The 23439-nt window shown below is 34.2% G+C and overlaps 1 protein-coding gene across 1 annotated transcript; it reads left to right on the top strand.

The window, feature by feature from the left end:
- The first annotated feature begins 405 nt into the window (after positions 1–405).
- LOC144837855 (triacylglycerol hydrolase DDHD2-like) lies at positions 406–11025 on the top strand. The gene is made up of 15 exons (XM_078693144.1): positions 406–622; positions 1033–1526; positions 1650–1848; positions 2348–2541; positions 2908–3115; positions 3288–3377; positions 3961–4102; positions 4474–4682; positions 5010–5272; positions 6096–6354; positions 7003–7169; positions 7277–7382; positions 7726–7935; positions 8772–8895; positions 9832–11025. The coding sequence occupies exons 1-15, from the start codon at positions 502–504 to the stop codon at positions 9944–9946; spliced, it is 2901 nt and encodes a 966-aa protein (XP_078549270.1). The 5' UTR covers positions 406–501; the 3' UTR covers positions 9947–11025.
- Positions 11026–23439: the final 12414 nt, after the last annotated feature.

The raw sequence follows: 23439 nt of genomic DNA, 5'->3' as shown, positions 1-23439 counted from the left end.
GTAAAAATTATTTTGTACGCTATAATAAATTTACAGTATATATTTATAATAATAAAATGGACGGGTTGTTTTCACTTGATTTATAGTTTTGGAGTTATAATAGACATAAACTATACTTATAATGTACAGGAGTGCAGGTTCGTTCATTAATTTAGAGGTTAACTACTAGGCCTAAGACGTTTGCAAGTTGGTATTAGTAAGCTTTTGATTATTTATAATAACTTTATTTTAATAAATACATTTTTAAGTATTGCTTTTATTCTTATGATTATTACATAGCCTAGTTGTAAAAACACTTAAATGGTATAACCATAGACCTAGTTCTTTAATTGGAAAATGGTACGGCTGTATTTTGACATGACGTGTCCCATGTTGTTAAAATATAGGAATACCGACGGGGAGGAAGGAATTTTGTCGTCGTAGAAAGTAGCACAATTTCAAGCTACAATCATTATCCTGTGCCACAAAATATATAGATAATAGGATAACAAACTAGATACAATGAATGATCAAAAGGACAACCCTCCACCACTACTTCTTTTCCCTGCGAGTAACAATACTTCCCTAGGCCCAGATGCTTTGAGACCGGTACCGGCCACCGCCTCTCTTTTCCCCGCACCAGGTTAGTGAATCTCGATTCATGGCAGCCTAGACATATGTTTGTTTAAAAACTGTTATTTATGGGCGAATAAAGTGTTCTAATAGGTTTTGTATAGGTGTAATAATAATATAATATAGGTTTAGGCCTATCTATCTAGTTTAGTAAATTAATTTTAACTTCTTTTTTTTTATGAATGAGGTGTCGATTTAAAAATCACAATACTGTATTGTAACGCTAAAGCAGGAAGTGACCGGCATTAATTTTAGTATTTTACTGACATTTATTAAATGCTGAGAATTTGTCTGACACACCTTGTTACCCTGACAATTTAGCTTTATTGTCATTGATATGAATCAAATTAACAACAACAAATTAATACTGTAAATGTTTATTAAGTAATTTCTGATAAAAACTTTTTCTTCATTTTCCAGAGGATGGAGAAGCTGACAGCTTTCTTGGTCAAAGTGATTTTGATTCACAACCTAACCAATCTGCTTCAATGTTATTCCAATCAAATATGCCACCGCCCCAAGATCCATTTGCGAATATATCACAGTCATCACCAGCAATCAGTGGAACATCCTCATTGTTTGGATCAGCAAATACTCAAGGCCAGAGTCAGCCTTTATTCTCCTCACCAAACCTACCACCCCCAGGACCACCATCTCAAGGAACACCAGATTCTTACATCCAGCAGCCACTGCAACCACCTCAAATACCACCTCCAATTGGCCCGCCGACTGGCCAATCACAGCAACCTCGTTTCGGCATAAAGGGATTTCAGCATAGGCCAATGCCACATCCTAATGTTGGTGGACTTCCAGCACCAATGCTACAGCAATCACAGTCAGATGTTGGGCCACCTCCAACACATTTTCCAATGCAACAACCTCTTGTAGGAACTAATTATCAACAAAGACCACAGGTATTGTATGATCATAAGCTTTAATAATGTGGATCATTTGGCGTAATTGATTGACCGACTGACTCAAGTATAGTTTAACAAGCGAATAAAGTAAGTACTTAACATATTTTGTCACTGATTTAGTTTGATGGCAGTAGACCTCCTCCCACAGCAGCAGAGCTTCAGCAGTTTCAAGTTTCTGCACCACAGCAGCCGCTTTACAACCCAGTATACCAACCTGTTCAACCTCACTGGTTCTATTGCAAACAAGTGGAAAGCAAACAGGTCTGGCGACCTTTCACTATGAAAGATTCACTATGCTTAGAAGAAGTCTACAATAAAGGTACGTGCATAAGAAATGCCAAATTACCTTGAACTGTTTAGGACTATGCTTGTTTGTCCCTCATGATCATTCTTGAGAACTCTTCATTTGTATGGGCAAAATTTTAAATGGTGATCAGACCAGCTTTTCTCCCAACCCAGATTTTAATCTGTTTATAGAAGAAGTGCAAACAACATCTTGTAGAAGTGAGTTCCAATCCTCAACTGCTCTTGATTAAAAAAAAAATGTCTCCTTATTTCCAGTCTTGTTTTTAGCCTTGACAAAATGACAGTGTTTTTGTAAAAGTTGATTTCCGAAATAGCTTTAAATAGAATCTATGTATTATCTTGTATATTTGAATAATGTCTGCCCTTTTTCTTCTGTAAGCCAACATTGAAAATACAGTATTTACTTCTCACTCTTTTCGAATTTGTACCAAGTTTTTTAGTGTGTACATAGTCTTTGAACACAATTCCATTCAAAATAATGTGAAATGCTCAAAGTTCAAAATCTGTTTTAGCTCAAGAAGATCCCGAGAATTGCTACATCAGTACTGATGGTGGTCGCTATGATGTAAATCTTGCTCAGAGAAGCAGGCAGTCGATTTATTGGGACGAGGAAAAGTCTCAAGTACGACGTTGTACATGGTTCTACAAAGCAGAAGGAGAAAATAGATTTATTCCTTATGATGAAAAGCTTGCAGACTTTTTAGAAGTAAGTTCCTAGGCCATAGCGAGAGGTTAAAAACAGGCGAGGAAAAATGCTTGAAATATAATTATTAATATAAAATATGACAATCTGTGCTAGGAAATTTGGGTTTGTGGTGAAAATTGAAAATTTCAGACGAGACGAGCGCCTCGTCTGCTTCAAGCTAGCTGCAGTCCTGAATTCTCAGTTTCTCTCTTGAGTGGCAGAAAAATTTTTTTTTTCTAATCAGGCTTACAAAAAAAATGTGCTATTTGACCTATTGCGTAAGTAGGTGTATATTATAGGTATAAGCTAATCTCTGTTCAAAACGGAATTTCACTCTCCATATTTAGTCTTTTCAAATGTTGTTTAATTTTCTATTACTCCATTCAGTTTGAATTTAAAAACTCTGCATTGGAAAATAAGTGGAACCGACGAATTGAACTAGAAAATGGTGAAACCGTCGTAATGCATAATTCTAATGTTATAGTTCATTTCCGACCATCGGGGATGGTAGACGAATGGGGTTCAGTTTCTGATGGACAGATGCGCCCTCGTGTTGTCAAACGTGGAGTTGAAAATACAGATGAAATTCTTGATGGTGTGTATTTAAATTTGTAAATCTCAAACATTTACATATTTGCATAACTGTTTGCTGAGCTTTAGAAGCCCTCCCTTTTAACTTTTTCAAAGGTGTGTCCCCGCCTCCTCCTTTATAGGTGTTTGACAGTATTTACCATAAAATTGGTTTTCATTGCTTCTTTCTTTATAAGGTGAACCAGGAAAGATTGATCATTTAATGTTTGTAGTTCACGGTATTGGTCCTGTGTGTGACTTACGATTCAGATCCATTGTTGAATGTGGTAAAGTTTACTTGTTTTTAGTTCATTTTACTCAAGCTTGTAACAACTTGTAACCAGGTTTGCATAAGTGTGAATGCAATTTTGTGGAAAATCTCCCAAGATTTCACAGGGAACCCCATATATTGGTAGAAAAACCGATGAGAGGTCAGTTTTTGTTCCGTTATTAAACTGAGCAATCATAGTAATCAAATATGCGCACAACTATGATTTCTCACAGATTCGCGTATGCATGTGTGTAAACATGTAATAAGTTGGTAGACCAAACCGTTAACAATTTATGCAGATGTGAAAAGTGTATTAGATAACACAATTACAAAGGATACAAATAAAATGAATACAATTGGTGAAAGGAAAGAACAAAAATGTATTATATTGCCAGACTAAAGCTCTGTCTACACTAACAAATTGTATGTGATATATATATAAATATGATGTCCCTAATGGACATGATGTCATATCACTACAATATTTTGGCTTATCACTACCATATTTGGGCACATCTCACTATTTTGTCAAACTAGTTTGATAGTGTAGACAGAACTTAAAAAAGACATATCTATTTACATGTTTTTTTCTCTTTCAGTTGATGATTTTAGAGCTGTGTCGCTTAAGTTACTAGATACCCATTTTAAGCATGCACAAGATGATGGGCGCATGGGACGGGTGGAGCTTCTTCCTGTCTACTGGTACGAGGCTTTACATGGAGATGCTACAGGAGTTGATAGGTAAGGCTTTTATTCATGTCATAAATTAATATATTGCTTGATATTAAAAAGCACCACTTTGTTGGGTTCCAAAGGTGTCCTCTCTCTTAAAGCGCAGGTACAGGCATGAATTCTCTATCTCCATTTACAACATTTGTGTACAAAAGAATAGAGATTTTACTGTGTAATTTCTCTATTCTCCCCTCCCCCCCTGATAAAACTTGCTTATTTTCAACAAATAACACAAATAAATCCAAAAAAAATATGAAACATAGGGGATTAGATCGATAATTATTGGAATGTATGATTATGATAAATAGACAATTTTTTCCCGCACCTGGCTTTAAAAGAGGGTTTTTCTGTTGATTTAATTAATTATTTATTTTTTGCAGACTTCTAAGGAAAATTACATTACCAAGTATCGGTCGTCTGAGACACTTCACAAACGACACACTTTTAGACATTCTGTTTTACTCTAGTCCAACCTACTCGCAGAAAATTGCTGATGTCGTCGGTGGTGAAATTAACCGTCTTTATAATCTGTTTAAGTCTAGAAACCCATCATTTGATGGTGAAGTATCTGTGGTTGGACACAGTTTAGGTGAGTGCAAATGTTCAAACATTCATAAAAGCAGAAATAAATATCTGAGCATGCTCACAGACCAGCCTTCAGTGTGATAGCTAAAGCATGGTTCCCATTGGTGGCATAATGCAACGCATTGACTCAAAGTGCTGTATTGCGTAATCACAAGCGGGAACAGACGACACAACAGTGCTGCAAACATCGTAGGTTGATTTCACCCAGATGGGGGCAAACACAATTATCGGAATGGCATTTTCTTACGTTGCGTAGGTTGCGTCGCTAGTGAGAACCAAGCTTTATAGTTTCAATGGTGCAATTTTTTATTTAATTTCATGTCATTTTCAGGTTCATTGATAATGTTTGACCTTTTATCACACCAACACGATCTAAATGACCCTGTGCCTGACCAATCGGAAGATACATCGCAGCTTAACACCCCAGCAGAACTGAGCAGTTCTTCTGGTGGATTAAGCACACCGATAAGTGAGGAAATATCGGAACCAGTAGAACCTAAGGAAGAGGTTACCTTAGAAGGAACATTTGAACAACTTGGGTTAAACAGTTTTCTACAAAAGTTTACAGATGAACAAATGGATATGGAAACTTTGGTAAGTGTTTTAATGCTCATCTTTTAATCGCCTCTTTTTTTCTTTCAGCAGTGTAAAGCTAAAGAACTAAATATAGCCCACCTTAAAGGGACAAAACAAAGTTTTCCTTAATACAGGCATCTCTGAATAGAAGTTGGTCGTATATTGCCCCTAGTTGTACATGTAAATGTATTTATAGCGCATTCCACAAACAATGTTGTCTCAATGTGCTGTAGACTCCCCTAAGCATCACGTCATGTCGGTGCTGCCAACTGCGGCCACCAGGGTAGCCCCCTACTTGATTGTCCTGAGAGATGTACTAGGTTCTTTAAAGTGCACCTGACCAATTTGTGTACATTGGACCTACTACGGTTTATAGTACTTATCCGAGAAGACTTGTTATACCACCAGAACCATTGAGCGAGTAAACTTGAACCCTTGCCATACGGTTATGGATTATGGTACCCACTGTCTTAACCACTTGGCCACTCACTCCTCATAATGGTGTCCAACTGTAATATTTTCACCATCACATTTATCCCATAATGATAATCTTCTCTTTTTCATCCATATCACTTGAGATAATACCATTCTCAGAAGTACAATATTATTCTAGATAAATGCAATTTTTATTTAAAAAAATTGCACTGATGAAGGGCTAGTGTTGCTTGAAAGCTCTGCTAACGTTTCTGGCTGTTTTACTTTATCGATTTAGCTTTTCGCTTTTTTTTTTGTATCTCTATTGAGATCCAGCCACTGATACCCACAGCATTGTCATTTTTTCCGTTATTTGCCTTTGGATTTATTAGTAACAATACAGTGATAATGTTTCTTTTTTTTGTAGCTGTTGTGTGAAGATACTGATCTAAAGGAAATGGGTTTACCAATGGGACCTAGAAAGAAACTAAGAGGCCATCTAAAAAATCTCTCCAAAGCAAAAGAAAAGGAAGAGCGTGAAGCAGAGATTCGAACTCGTCTTGCAAAGGAGCGCCAAGCATTGGAAGAACAGCACCAACGAGCTATTCAAGAAAGTCTAAACAACACAGCAAAAGAAACGTCATCAAACACATCTATCAATATCCACTTTGAACCTGGTCAACAAGGTACTCAATTGCACCCTCCTAGAAGGAGTTATTAGGGATTTTATGCATCAGGACGAGAAGCACTGAATCACACTAAGGCCCCCCTACTTTTCTCAATCTCCCATTCACAATTTGCTATAAAAGTGCTACAAAAGTGCTATATAAACTGCATATTTGCCATCATCTCAAAATGTCAAGATCACTCCTGAAAAAACACCTATTAATGTTAAATACCGCAATACAATTCTAATTTGAATTCTAATTTTATAACATTATATAATGTCTTGATGTGTTTTCAAAAATAACATTTCAGTACCATAAATTTATTTGTGGGGGATAAACAGTGCTTATAATGGAATGGTTATTTTCATATCGCTAGTCTCAAGGAATAACATTTTACGCTCCTCTGAACACAGACGCTCTGTTTCTCATATCGTTCCCGTCCTAATGCATAACATTCCTATTAGTAAGATGTCGGGATGGTAGATAGGATTATAGTGCATGCTTCAAGTTCAAGTTTCAAGTTTTATTGTTTCACACAATACAATACAATATGAACAGAAACATAAATTAATAAATACAATTGTGTGCGCCATTGACTTTCACTACTGAGTTCCTTTTCATTCTTTGCTTCCTGATTTGTCTCAATTTACTACTTGTATTTTTCAGGTGTGGGCCAACCTGTTGTCAAGTATCCAGCCTTAGATTTCTGCCCTGTCAATTTCTTTGCATTGGGATCACCAATAGGAATGTTTTTAACAGTACGAGGATGTGAAACCATCAGCGAACAGTATCAATTTCCCAATTGTACTGGATTTTACAATATATTTCATCCAGTAAGTCAAAATAAAAAAAAAATCATGATGCCTGTTTTACAAATCAATTACTCAATACTGCTGTTGTGGAGAAATGATATGCTATTTTTCTATTTTGTTTTTTGTAGTTTGATCCGGTAGCTTATCGAATTGAACCTTTGATAAATGAATCAATGAAGGCAATGAAACCAGTGTTAATGCCACATCACAAAGGGAGAAAACGTTTTCACTTGGGTAAAATTTACAAATTGAATAATACTATGATATTTGTGAGAATATGCTAAACACCAAACAGATTCTCTACTCACTACATATTACAGTAAACAAACTGTAGAAATAAACTATTAAGCTCTGTCTACACTATCAAACTTTATGTGAAGAAAAAATGTGATGAGCCCATATATGGACATGATGATGTAATATCACTACCATATTTGGGCATATCACTACCATATTTGGGCATATCACTACCCTATTTGGGAACATCACACTTTTTAGTCAAACTAGTTTGATAGTGTAGTCAGCTTTATATACAAAAAAAGAAAGTAAATTCTGATTCTCCTTGTTTTAATTTCAGAACTTAAAGAAAGTTTGGCTGCTTTTGGGTCCGATTTAAAACGAGGTTTTATGGAGTCAATGAGAAAGACTTGGAAGACCCTTCATGAGTTTGCACAGGCTCATCGCACCAGTGAAGCGCCCTCAGTCACTGATGAAGAAATGGAAGCTGTAGCCGAGAAACTTACTCAAGAAGAGCTACAACATCGTGAAGAGACCATGCCTCAGCAGCGTCAGTCATTGGAATGTTTTATGAAATTATCATTGCTCAAACCTAGTCAGAAAATAGATCTAGTTAGAAAATAAATCTAGTTATAGACAGCATAACAATCTTCAGAAAGATAATTGTTTAGAATACATACAGAATACAGAAATTTATTGGTCCAAAAGGAAATTCATTTCGTTAACAAGCTCTCAAACAATTAATTAAAAATATATAAAAAGTCATGAATACAAAAATACAAGATCTTATAAAAATACGAATAAACATCAAAAAGACAAAAATATAAAAAATATATTGTAACATATAAAATATATGTAAAAAAAAAATATATATTTATTAACAACACTGTGGAGTATAGCGTATGTCAGGGAATTGAGTAATTGGTCAGATGTTTGCCTTACTCTGATGCAATTTTTGTACTTTATACTAAGTACATTGAGAATGCCAGGCTAGTGATCTAGAGGTCGTGGGTTCAAGCCCAATCCGAAAATTATTTGGAAATATAATAATGTTAATGTTCAATTTAATATAGCTCACAATGCCTCTAAACACTGAACAATCAACAGAAAAAAAAAATAATGTTGAAAGTGCACATTAAAATGGTGGGATTTGAGGAGTTGTTTGAATATGGCAAGAGATTCAACTTTACTAGATTGAGTTTAGAAGGGCATTCCAAAAAACAGCAGCTGACCAGGAAAAGTATAAATTACAATAATACGTCAGGGTAGGGCAAACATCTAACCAAACCTTCGGGGACCAACATTATTCTCATATATTATTGTCTCTTGGTTTGTTTTATGGGAAAGTGTCTCCTGAATATTATTTACCATTTTGTTTTGTAACAGATGATGGTGAAGTCAAAGTTGGTCAACTGAATGGAGGCAAACGTATAGACTATGTTCTTCAAGAAACTCCATTTGAAAGTTTTAATGAATACCTATTTGCTCTGAGTAGTCATGCTTGTTATTGGTAAGCAAAAAAGAAAAATATTTATTTATTTAACTTCGTTTCACACGTTATATGGCCATACTGCATTGAAACATCGGTTCTCATCAGATAACCGAAGTTCTGGATGGGAGACTGTCTGGGAATAGCAGCGGGTGCTGTATATACCAGAGGATGATGGTGTAATGTAAGGACTAGCATGTAGTAGGCAACGGTTCAAGCCTATCTGTACCATACTCTATTGTATCCTTCGGCAAGATGCTTTACTCTTATTGCTTCATCCTTCTGATGGGATGTAAAGCCTTTGGTCCTGTGTACATAAACAAAGAACTTGGTAGACTATTCGAAAAGAGTAAGGGAACGTCTCGCTTTCTGTGTGCTGATCTGGTAGGCGCTGCACTTCTGGCTGTCCAATTTTCCTCAGTTTCCAGTTAAGCTTGAGGACCAAGATAATACATTAAACATTTACCTCTAACAGCTGTACAACAGCAGTACAGCTGACTTGAAGAGGCCCTCTTACATACAAAATTATACAACAACAATTCAGACATCAAATAACAAGTTAAATTTCACATACAGATTCAATAAGTAAAATGTTTAAAAGTAAAAATTCATACTTGTTCAAAATAATTTAGAAATGTTAAAATTCATAAAAATATATAAAACTTTAGAATATAAATATTATGAAAAATTCTTAATAAAAGGACATTGGAACCATAAGTAAATATTGCTTGGGAATTAAATTATTTTATGATTATCTTTAAGATATAATTCTATTTTAACTTGGTTTTAATAGGGGAGATAATTAGGAATGGCTCTGTAATAAAAAGATGTTTTGAAGTACTGAAGTTATGATATATATTTTAATACAATGTTATTGTTTTTTTCATATTGCTTTGTAGCTATTAAAATAAAAGAACAAAGGAAATAAATATTTTTATTTATATTATTTTTTTCCAGGGAATCGGAAGATACATCATTATTAATGCTGAAGGAGATTTATGCCAGCCGTGGTATATTTCCAATTCAAGTTGGAAGGCCAGACTCAGCTCCACCAACACCTAGACTTACTTGAAAGCTAAAGAATTATTGAATTATAGTAATTATAATGATAGGCTACCGTTTATTCGAATAAACGCCTCGGGTGTTTATTGTTGGGAAAGGTTTATAAAGGGACGTTTATTTGAGGGAGGCGTTTATTATTTTTAGTTTAATATGATAACATGTATAATCAAATAAATTCTCCCTAAATATAAAAAAATACAACACAATTAATATTAAGTGATAAAATACAGTAAAAATTCGACCAAAATGCTTGGTCAATTGTAGATCATTCAGTCATTGAATTCTACTACAAATAGAAATGTGTTATAATACAATATTGTGTGTGTATCCATGTGGCGGGGCATTTATTCGACGAAAAAATAATAGCCTCGGGGCATTTATTTGAAGGAGGCGTTTATTCCAAACAATATTCAATGAAAGGGCGGGGGATGGGGACTTTTATTCGAAGGAGGCGTTTATTCGAATAAATACAGTATTTACTTTTATGAAATTTTTTCCCTAATTTTGGTGATTTCTTTTAAAACTACAAAAAAAAGGATGCTAAATTATTGCTATGCTCTATATCCTTGGGGTTATGTCGCATACAATTGTTTGTGTTAATCTATAATGCGGATATGTATCTAGCAGGTAAAATACGAGCATCATTCGTTCTAAATTATGACACATAAAATGTGTAATAAAATCTTCCCACCCCACCTTTATTACGCCTGTTCATATCTACCTAACAAGCTCCAGCAGTACTTTTAAACAGCTTTATATTTATTATTTTTGCTTATTGTTTTGTTGACTTTTGGACTTATGTACATTGTATTGGGGCTTTAATAATTTTCAAATTTAAAATTATTTTAATGGTTAATACATAGAAACAGGCACTAATATATAAACATTGTTTATTTGTAAGAGTTTCAATAAATACATTTTAATACTAAATAATGAATTCAAATTAAAGCATTAAACTGCAGTACGTATGCTGTACAAGTGGAGTGGAGTAGCTGCAAATGTTACATTTCCAGCAGAAATCTCCAGCACATCTTCTTGTATTGCAAGTGATTTTCGTTCCATGATCGTTCGGGTGCACGCCGTCTCCAAACGATGGCGCCGATATGAGGGTGCGCGTCCGCGTCGGGATCTCAGTTTACAGCGAACGTATATGAAATAAAATACTAAATAATGAATTCAAATTAAAGCATAAAACTGCAGTATTTTTATTCGTATTCAACTACATTGGCTTTAAAAATGTAGTACAGTACCATGGTTTAAAGCATGTGCCATGGTTTAAAATATGGTTCTTTAGTTTGAAACACGTACCATGGTTTGAAACACGTACCGTGTTTTGAAACACGTACTAGTGTTTTAAAAACGTACCATGGTTTGAAACACGTACCATGGTTTGAAACACGTACCATGGTTTGAAACACGTACCAGTGTTTTAAAAACGTACCATGGTTTGAAACACGTACCATGGGTTGAAACACGTACCTGGTTTGAAACACGTACCATGGTTTGAAACACGTATCAGTGTTTGAAACATGACCATAGTTTGAAACACGTACCATTGTTTGAAACACGTACCATGGTTTGAAACACGTACCATGGTTTGAAACACGTAACATGGTTTGAAACACGTACCATGGTTTGAAACACGTACCATGGTTTGAAACGGTGCTAAATGTACTTTTCATTGTAATATTAATTTCTGGAATTGTGTACATTTTAATGATTAATCGTAAAATATTTTGATATACTTAAGTATTAGAAGTTTTAGTATAATGACTACAATTCGTTCCACTATGCGTTGTTAATAGTAAACATCTCTTTTATCTTCTAGATTTACCCATTAATAATCTTTTTCTGTAAATTATATTATCAGTTGTTAATGTTCTAAAACGGATTAGTAATTTGTTTAAACGGATTACTAATTTGTTTAAACGGATTACTAATCTGTTTGAACGAATTAGTAATTCGTTTGAACGAATTAGTAATTCGTTTGAACGAATTAGTAATTCGTTTGAACGAATTAGTAATTCGTTTAAACAAATTAGTAATTTGTTTAAACAAATTAATATTTGTTTAAACGGATTACTAATCTGTTTGAACGAATTACTAATCTGTTTGAACGAATTAGTAATTCGTTTGAACGAATTAGGAATTCGTTTTACAGATTAGTAATCCGTTTAAACAGATTATTAATCTGTTTAAACAAATTAGTAATTCGTTTGAACGGATTAGTAATCTGTTTGAACGAATTAGGAATCCGTTCAAACGAATTGCAACATATACAACAAGTGCCATTTAAAGTATATGTTGTAATTTGTTTAAACAGATTAATAATCTGTTCAAACGAATTAGGAATCCGTTCAAACGGATTAGTAATTTGTTTAAACGGATTACTAATTTGTTCAAACGAATTACTAATTCGTTCAAACAGATTAGTAATCCGTTTAAACAAATTAATAATTTGTTTATACAAATTAATAATTTGTTTAAACGGATTACTAATCTGTTTGAACAAATTAGTAATTCGTTTGAACGAAATAGTAATTCGTTTGAACAAATTAGTAATCCGTTTAAACAAATTACTAATCCGTTTGAACGGATTCCTAATTCGTTTGAACAGATTATTAATCTGTTATAAACAAATTAGTAATTCGTTTGAACAAATTAGTAATCCGTTTAAACAAATTACTAATCCGTTTGAACGGATTCCTAATCTGTTTAAACAAATTATTAATTTGTTTAAACAAATTATTAATTTGTTTAAACGGATTATTAGGGAGGTTTCGCAACCTTACGAATACGATAACGAAAACGGATACGTCACGCATTTGTGAAACTTTTGAGCTGATCCCCATTTCATATTCGTAAAGCGTATTCGTGTTGACGAATATCACCAGTCATATTCGTAACTACAAAACGAGTATAGTTTTTGATCTATTTTGCACATTTTGCCTTTGAATCAGGAATGATTCATGATTATAATATAATTATAGATTTATTGAAAGTAATTTACTAACGTAATTTACTAAAATGCCAGCTTAATTTTGATAAATAGCAGTTTTTAAAGTCCTCACTCGCATTGATGTTACGCTAGGCCTAGGCAGCCAAGCACCAAGCAACACGTACCTGCGCTTCGCTCAAATTTACCGCAGTCATATTTTGGACGGCCCTCAATATTTCATTGCCATGCGAAACAGATTTTTACTGGCTTACGAAAACGAATACGTGCGCATGACGTATCCGTTTTCGTTATCGTATTCGTAAGATTGCGAAACCTCTCTACTAATCTGTTTGAACGAATTAGTAATTCGTTTGAACAAATTAGTAATACGTTTAAACAAATTACTAATCCGTTTGAACGGATTCCTAATTCGTTTGAACAGATTAGTAATTCGTTTGAACAGATTATTATTCTGTTTAAACAAATTACAACATATACTTTAAATGGCACTTGTTGTATATGTTGCAATTCGTTTGAACGGATTACTAATTCGTTTAAACAGATTATTAATCCGTTCAAACGAATTACTACGAAAGCCCATTAATGCCATTTTAAGTATATGTTTATCGAACGTAATCCGTTCTAACGAATTAGTAACAAAAAAACAAAAAAACAAAAAAAATTTATCTCAACGGATAATTCTATAGGCATATACTGTGGCATACTGTAGCATGCATTTATTGCGAATGAACTGTATACTTTGCCTATTACTGTTAGCTAGGCCTCCTGATTAGTCTACCGTAACGCTATCCCATAATGATATGTAATAGTACATTCAACATTAATTTGAACCTAAAGTTTTCAATGCGGACCTCAAAACTACCAAACACATTATTTTGGACGGAAAAGATGATGTATTTACACATCAACCCTAACTATAGCAATATTTGAACAGCGCGCCTAATCGGTTGCTATGCTTGTCTAGGCGTGTCTAGGCTTGTCTAGTCCTTGAACATATCAGTTAGTATATACTTGTATGTCCGAGGTAGGGCCTAGGCCATTGTAAAGCCTAATAATAAAAGAACTAATGAACAAATAATATTAGCAACAAAGAAACATTGTTAAAAGTTGGTATTGAGAACATATATTACTAATTTTTTGTTCGTAATATTGAAAAAAAAGACTTACAAGTACTTTTGGGGAGTATTCTTACATCATTGCAGATCCAGTCTCTAGCATTGTTGGCAATCAACTTTTAGCCAATCAAAATCCTGCATTTCCGTCAGCAATAAGTAGGCAATGATTCCAATTGCATAGGTCATATTTGATTGAATATAACTAATTGCAAATGTGATTTGAGTTGATTTTAAGCAATTTAAATTATTTAGATGTTTATATTTGTTAATGAATGACAAGACATACATTGTTTTTATAAACATGTAATAGTTAATTAACATAATTCAAAAAAAGATATAGTTTTAATTAGATTTACACAAATAATACATTTTTCATATGTATTTATTATCTAACATGACTATTAAATAATTAATAAGGAAGAAGGTTTAATTATCTATAAAATAAATCTATTTTCATCATAATCGGTTAAGTATTTAATGAGTTACAACCGAAAATAGAGTACCTGTCACTTACTTAAATAGCGCCCTCAACTTCAAAATTTTACTAAACCTTATTAAATCCCTGCTACAAGTACCCAAACTTAATCGTTAATAACTTATGTTTGCCTTTTCACAAACACATGTAGTTTACACATTATTTCTAGTATATAGTGGGTCAGTTTTTGTGCATATCTGAAAAAAAAAAAAAATTATGGCTTCTTGCCTTAATTAACATAATAAATATGGTATATCACACATTTTTCTGATTTTTTTGCTAAAATTCTATATTTTTGCTTAAAAAAGGTTATTTCATTACAGTAAAGTTAAAATAAAATTATTTTATTGAATAGATAATGTAAATAGCTATTAATCAACCTTATTTTCAACAAAATACATCGAATATTTATTAAGTTATAGACAGTAAAGTGCATCACTATAAAATGGCGGCCATTTTGGACGCCATCTTGGATTTCAGGGTGACCGCAGTAAATTTGCAACGGCACACCTCGTGATTATTTTGTCTCAGGGTATTAGCTAACAAAAAAAGTTGGTGTGCTGAGTGTGTAGAAACATGGCAATGGGACATGTTAACGAAGCATCATTTTGGCACTTGGACCTCCGCTAATAATAGGTCCATGATATTTAGAGATAAACATAATTGATTGCGCCCTCAATAAAGTTTAATTTCAACAACAACTTCATAACAAATAATCTTTGACAACACGTGTGAGTGTGCTGAAAAAAAAGTAAGTATTTTTCATTAATATTACTTTATTTATTAACTTAACAACGATATTATACGAAATTATATTCTTTGATCAGCTTGGTTAAACCTATCTAGGCCTAGGCTAGGCCTAGTAGTAGGTAATTAGATCTATTCTAGGCCTAGGCCTATATCTCTAGATTGAACTAGGCCTAGTATAGTAAGGCCCTGGCCTGGGCCTAGCTAGTACTACACTACTCACTAGGCCTAGTACTAGTAGTGGGAAACAGACGATCGGGGCCCAGACGATCGGGCCCATTGCGTGAGACGATCAGGCCCAACAAGGTTTTAAGACGATGGGACCAGAAACGATCGGGACCAGAGACAATCGGGCCCAACAAACAAGACGATCGGGCACGTCTTATTTTGGTCGCAATTAAACCAACTTTTGGAATTTTTTATGGCGCGCGTCAGTATAGCTGTGCATTTTTTATCATATCTGTCATGTTTTTTATTTCGATTGGGTTTTATTGAGTCGCGCCATTTTGTATTTGGCGCACTAAATACATTTTCGTGATTATTATTAGGGATAACGATGCAAAATTAAAAGTTGTTATTTTTCAACCAATTTAAACATTATCTGTTAGTATTTTGTTTCAATATATAAAGATGTACTGGTCTGACCACCTGTTGAAATACATTCTATATGAATCAAAGAAAAATACATTCTGGTCAAGAGGACCACATAAGCATTAATGCTTTAAGTCTCTAAAGGTAGATCCAGGACCAGGTAGTTGATAACAATCACTATGATCAGGCCTAAATATGGGTTTATGAGGATATCAGTCAGCTTTTATTTTGGTATTTGTATGGCGCGCCACAATCTATCTGCTATGCCATACCTTTGATCATTTTGAACTAGGGCTAGGCAGTGCCATTGTTAACCCACTCACTATAGTTCATCCTCATTATCACTTTGGTAATAGTAGTGTACAATGATTGACAGAGTATTGACATATTTAATTTTATTATCACTCTGTGTAAATGTAACCAAAATGGTAATAGTACCGAAAGTTATAAACTGCTGTGTGTTCTATTTATTATCTTTGTTGAACATTAGAATACAATGTTAATATTAAATCTATGGTAAAGTTTATCTATAAACAATTGTATAACAGGAACTCAATAATCAAAACAAACAAATCATTAATAACAATTTCTACCCTGGTTTTCTGTATATCTAAAATATATTTAAATTATAAAGATAATAAATGTTTGCTAAAGTCTTATGACTGTATATAGACCCTGAACCAGACCAGATCAAATGTGAGATAACAAATTACCTACAGTCTTTAATATGACTGTATAGCCCCCTGGACCAGACCAGATCAAATGTGAGATAATAAATTACTTACAGTCTTTAATATGACTGTATGTAGCCCCCTGAACCAGACCAGATCAAATGTGAGATAACAAATTACCTACAGTCTTTAATATGACTGTATAGCCCCCTGGACCAGACCAGATCAAATGTGAGATAACAAATTACTTACAGTCTTTAATATGACTGTGTATAGCCCCCTGAACCAGACCAGATCAAATGTGAGATAACAAATTACCTACAGTCTTTAATATGACTGTGTATAGCCCCCTGAACCAGACCAGATCAAATGTGAGATAACAAATTACCTACAGTCTTTAATATGACTGTGTATAGCCCCCTGAACCAGACCAGATCAAATGTGAGATAACAAATTACCTACAGTCTTTAATATGACTGTGTATAGCCCCCTGAACCAGACCAGATCAAATGTGAGATAACAAATTACCTACAGTCTTTAATATGACTGTGTATAGCCCCCTGAACCGAACCAGACCAGATCAAATGTGAGATAACAAATTACCTCAGTCTTTAATATGACTGTGTATAGCCCCCTGAACCAGACCAGATCAAATGTGAGATAACAAATTACCTCAGTCTTTAATATGACTGTATGTAGCCCCTTGGACCAGACCAGATCAAATGTGAGATAACAAATTACCTACAGTCTTTAATATGACTGTGTATAGCCCCCTGAACCAGACCAGATCAAATGTGAGATAACAAATTACCTATCAGAGGTCCCTGTAGCCCAACAGAAGATTAACCAAAAATAAAATTTCAAATAAGACCAATTTTGACAAATATAGTGAGGACACAGGATTTTATTTGGGTGGATGCGGATTAATATATTTTGGACCATTTTCATAATATTGAGTGAAGACGATAAGACCCTAAAAAATGTGGACCTTTTGCAATTTGGGGGGTGAGGGGATGCGTCATCAACCCCTTCCCCCCCCCCCCCAACCCCCCTGCGTACGACCCTGATAGTGACCCATGAAACCCAAAAAAGAGAGCACATCAACCAGATCTAACATGTGATACCACATATAAGACTAAATTAATTAATTGTGAATACCTGTTTTAACACCCACTTAGCGTATGTGGACTTGTATCAGAATGGATGACACAATTGCAGCAAATGCTTAACTAACCAATTAGTTAATGATATGACTAGAAACCTACTTAAAACAAATTAATTTCAAAAAAATAAAAGTTACAGTTATTTGGCTAAAAAATATAATTTGTTATAAACTAGAAATCTAGCTAGTCAACAGCAAAGTAAAAGATTAGGTCTCTTTAGAATACAGTGTGTGGTATTATGTTTGGACACTAAGGCCCTGTTTCTGCTGCCAAGAAAATACCGTATTTTATACGGTATTTTTTGAATACCGTATTTATACCGTATTTTTTTGGCAGCAGAAACTGCGCTCATAAAAAAAATACCGTATTTTGTATACCGTATTTTCCCCACAAAATTTGTGGATAAAATACGGTATTTACAAATTTATACCGTATTTTTTGTACCCTTTTCTGCTGCCAATAAAAAATACCGTATATTTTTTGACCTGCGACATGAGGTCAACATCGTGTTTTTATTTTCTGTCGCTGTGAGCTGTGTAATTTACACACGTGTATAGATATATTCGGCGAATATGTGGAGCAAAGACGTCACAGTATTTTACTATGTAAATCTGTGTGGGGAAAAGGGGTGTGGGGAAGGAGGGGAAGTTAAATGTCCGGCCAACTAAAAGGTAATAAAAGGGACAACCACATTTATAAAGACATTTCTAAACAAATAAAGCAGGAGTACGGAATAGACTTGTCTCCAAAGCAAGTAAAACTCAAAGCTGAAGAGCCTGCAAAAGCAGTACAACATTGCAAAAGACAATAACTTGGGGAGGGAACGAATTACTTGTCCCCATTACGATGTTTTCTGTGCTCTCACAACATCTCTATCACTAGGGCTAGCCTGTTGAAAGTGAAGCGTAAAACTTCCTTTATTGCGACTTTTAATTATCGACTAAATAAATGAATGGCAATTTGGGTAAAAAGGATGAAATTTAACACGACCACCCAAGAAGAATTGTTAGCAGAAACGGGGTACTGACAAATACGGTATAAAAAATACCGTATTTTATACCATATTTTTATACCGTATTTTGAGCAGTTGCAGCAGAAACAGGCCCTAAGAAAACCAAGTTTTTATGGAAAATCTTTATAGCCTAAATACTTCTGGGGAATTAGAAGGTGATCCATGCAAACTTCAGAAGTTTAGAAGAAAATAAAGTGCAAAGGCTTTGCCACTATGGCTATGTTGAAAAAAACCCTTATGACATTTTCTTTAAAGAAATTTAATTTCTTAATTGTAGAAACCCATTTTGAGTAAGAAATAGAAAAATGTGAAACTAGAGAAATAAAAGAGGAGAAATTATGTTTTTTAATAATTTTTCTGTATATAACATACTCAATGTTCGACAATTTCATAACTAAATTTTGTCAGAGATTTTTCATATGAAAAAAAGTACTGTAATTGTTCAGTAGGAGTTGATCAGGAATTGTGTTTCATTTCGGAATCCTTTTAGCCATGTTTGTTTTTGTACTTGAGAAAAATGTTATGCAGATTGTCAACAAGCTTACATTGAGAAAAACAAGGGGCCTGATTATTATTAATGACCGTTGTGTGTTTGTGTTTACTGTTTGCCTGTTGCCCCTAGATACAGCCAAACAAATCCTATCAAAATCATTAACGTCAGTTTAATATTAACTTTGTATTTAAACAAAAGATAAAGTAAAAATCATCTGATTGCTTGAAACATGTATAAAGGTTATAGAAATGTTTGGTTATTACTTTATGATCCATTTATTAATAGACTAAAATGCACTGCTTCCCCAGGGCTGTTAGTCAAGGGTACTTGTGTGGGGTATGCAGTAATACGATAGTTTAGTTTAGTTCTGTAGTTATAATAGGGAGGTTTCGCAACCTTACGAATACGATAACGAAAACGGATACGTCATACATTTGTGAAACTTTTGAGCTGATCCCCATTTCATATTCGTAAAGCGTATTCGTGTTGACGAATATCACCAGTCATATTCGTAACTACAAAACGAGTATAGTTTTTGATCTATTTTGCACATTTTGCATTTGAATTAGGAATGATTCATTATTATAATATAATTATAGATTTATTGAAAGTAATTTACTAAAGTAATTTACTAAAATGCCAGGTCAATTTAGATAAATAGCAGTTTTTAAAGTCCTCACTCGCTTTGATGTTACGCTAGGCCTAGGCAGCCAAGCACCAAGCAACACGTACCTGCGCTTCGCTCAAATTTACCGCAGTCATATTTTGGACGCGCCTTAATATTTCGTTGCCATGCGAAACAGATTTTTTTATGGCTTACGAAAACGAATACATGTGCGTGACGTATCCGTTTTCGTTATCGTATTCGTAAGATTGCGAAACCTCTCTATTGCTTTATATTTCACATGACAGAAGATTGTACAAATCTGTTGAATCAGTAAGTTTGTCTAACCTGCATAACATAATGCCACACTCATTTTGGTAGAAATACACCAGGAGTAGATCCAGGATTTAGAGGGGAGGGCTAATAATAGACTGAGGAAAGAAGAATAGGCCCCATGGTTCTAATCAAAATTTTAAAATGTCCTCTTTCGCCATGCTTTCGCCAAGTCTCCCACCATTTAATTTTTATGATTTCGGACCTCCACATACTAAAATGGCAGTGCGAAATAACACTTTTGGTTTTTAATAATAAATGAACAATAAATGATATCATTATTGAATAAAGAATTGTTTATCTCATAATAAATATATTTAATTCAAAATAAAGTTCTGTTTTTATTGTAATATCCATTTTTTTTATCCATAATTGTTATTTTAAAATATTTCGTATAAAGCTGGTAGACTGCTCACAATAAAATACAGACAGTAGTTTTTGTTTCATTATACAAAATAGAATTTTTTTTAAATTAATAATTTATAATTAGGTGATACATTTAATATAGCTTCTAGTGCATTCTCCATACCAATTTCTGATAAATAAAAAAATAAAGTGAATGTGATGTGAAGTAGGATTGGCTTTCCCATTATCTTTTTTCCTTTTTGATATACCTAAGTACCAATAATTAACCAGTATATAGGCCAATAAATAATATTATCAATAAAATGGCATAGTAGGCCTCTATTAACCAAACAGAGCCTCCTAATTAGCCTAAATTGTTTTTTATACCTAAACAATTCCTGGTAATCAAAATACACATTATTATTATTATTCTAAAGCACAAAATATTATTAACAAATATATCCATGACACTTTATTAATTTTATTTAATCAGCAAAGCATCTATTATGAATTAAAAATATTTATAGTTATGTGATGTTTTGTTCCAAAATCAATAAATCTTATAATGTACTAGCGCAAGCAAGTACTTCTGTACACTTTGCACATCAATAATTCACCGTAAAATATGCAATTATATTTTTAAAAATATAAGAAAACGTTTAAAGTAATTGTTGCTCCTAATCTATACTTTACATGGATTAATAGAGATAATTTTGAAAAAGTTTGATCTGTATATCACATGGCTTTTCAGTTTAACCCAATGTCGTAACTCTTTATATATATATATATGGCTCTGGCTCCGCCCATAATCCGTTTGTTTACATTGGTCGAATAGGAATTATGATATCTTGCTAACACTATCTTGTTTATATTAAGTTTGCAAATGATAGATAGGTAAACAAGACATGTGACGCACAGAAGCAGTGACAATTATAAACAGTAGCGTCTGTTGATGTAGAGCTGTTCAGTCGGACTGATTTACCAGTGGATTGAAGATTGTTTTCAGGGTAGGGTTCTGTTGTTCAGATTCAGTTATAGTGTGAGTTTTTATATTATTTAAAAGAATATTTAATTTGACTTACAGAATTGTGCTTTGTTTTATTGCAATTTATACACGAATAGCAATACTTTGTTTGAAAATGTTAGTTTTAGTTGCAATGTAAGTGTTTCTCAACTATTTAATTTTTACAGCAAAAATTGCAATACAATTAAATTACAGATTTTAATTCGAAATTCAGAGGCTTAAAAGCTAATCTTGGTGAATACTACAAGGGTGACTATCTTTTGCTCAAATTCTGCCTCTGTTATCACTTACCTTTCAGGCCTTTCGTTTAATAGCACATGAATTGTTCAGTAAACTTGTGTTAAAATGTTAATATCAAACCTACTAATGTCTGTTGTTGGAGAGTACAAAAGTCATAGAAGTTAGGCTGCTGAATATCTTGTACTAAGTATATTTTGAACAAAACATGTCTGACGTGAAAATAAAAAAAGGTGTATTAGCCTGATAGTACAGTGATACGCCTGTATTCTTAAACCAGACTTTAGTTGTAGTTCGAACTTCGACTTAAAAAAATGCTAATTCGAGCTACGGGGCTCTAGCCCCCTTGCCGGGGAGGAATTTAATATACAGTACAAATCGTTCACGTTCACTTCGTAGCTTCAGCACCTAGAAAACCGCGACATTCTATTAACCGTTAGTATGTCAGAGGGTTATTATGCACTTTATATGCATTCATTATTGCCAGCGATCTAACTACTACAATAGGTACGCTCTGCCGGTGTCCCTTTGTACGAATCGTTCAACATTGGGCCCATTGTGGTTTTCGCGTGATATCATGTTCCATCCAGGGACCAAAATGTGTAGTGTAGTTACTTTCCAGGTGAAGTTTACCGATGCGTTACTTCGTGTACTGTGTATCGACGTACACTACAGCAAAAACAAATTATGTTAATTGTTCGTATGTTCACCAATTTTTTAATTTACGATTAACCCTCTGTAATGTGGGGCACCTAAAATAAATAAACAAAAAACATGCCATTTTCGCATAGCCAACAACATCTTATTATAGCCAAGTTATTAAGTTTACAATGTATAATTGCAATTTCCGGGGACCTAGCAGCTCTATTTTTCAAAATTTTCTTACAGATCAACTCAAGGTGTGTATTTACAATTTTTGCACCCCCAGACAGCAACCAGCCACGCCTCTGCAATAAACAATATACCTCTTGGCCTGTGGGTACGTTTTACATTCGCGTATATTTTCTATGCTACAATTTACCCGATAAATACAGTAGAACCTCCATTTTACGTACGGTACGGGACCGAAAGGCGTACGTAAAACAAGGGATTCGTAAAATCAAGGTTGACCTTAAATTGACCCCCAAATACGTAGATCGTAGCTAAAAAGGCTGCCGTGTTTGCCTACAGCATGCAGGTGGTCACTAGCTTAGCTAGGCCCTTCCTAGGCCTAGACTAATCTAGGCCAGGCTAGCAGGCCTAGCAAGATGTGAGGCCTAGAAAAGTACAGTATATACAGGCTGTGCGACTTAGTTTAAATAAAGTGTTATAAATAAAATATCAATGTTCTTGTATTTTCTATCAATAAAAACAGTCGCTGCTGTAGGGGAATGCACATGAGTTCCTCACACAGCCATGGCTTTGTGCTTTGTTGTTGTTAAATTGCGCCCTCAATGTAAGAAAATGATGACGTCATCGGTCATTTAAGCGTACGTAAAATCAAGGGAACGTAAAATCAGGGTACGTAAAACGAAGGTTCTACTGTATAGGCATATTTTGAACTTTAAAGGTCACTTGAAAGTGACACAGTCAACGTGCATCGGTTTTTTGCATGCAGTATTTTATTTATGAAAAATGGAAAAAGTGGCTACCCCACTGTATATTTGATTAAAATGGCCTCAAATGACGCTAGAACACGTTGCTCCCGGGGGATTCCGCCTCTGGACCCCTACCGGGGGCACTTGGGCCCCCTGG

Source organism: Antedon bifida, chromosome 3 (assembly GCF_963402885.1).
Source record: "Antedon bifida chromosome 3, ecAntBifi1.1, whole genome shotgun sequence".
In the NCBI taxonomy this organism is placed as follows: domain Eukaryota; kingdom Metazoa; phylum Echinodermata; class Crinoidea; order Comatulida; family Antedonidae; genus Antedon; species Antedon bifida.
This window is presented reverse-complemented; position numbering and strand designations above follow the sequence as displayed.

Bases quoted from the DNA above. Each gene is read 5' to 3' on its own strand.
- LOC144837855 (XM_078693144.1), top strand. From the start codon at position 502: ATGAATGATCAAAAGGACAACCCTCCACCACTACTTCTTTTCCCTGCG. The intron at 623-1,032 runs GTTAGTGAATCT...TTCATTTTCCAG, and splicing joins CTCTCTTTTCCCCGCACCAG to AGGATGGAGAAGCTGACAGC. The intron at 4,683-5,009 runs GTGAGTGCAAAT...TGTCATTTTCAG, and splicing joins TGTGGTTGGACACAGTTTAG to GTTCATTGATAATGTTTGAC.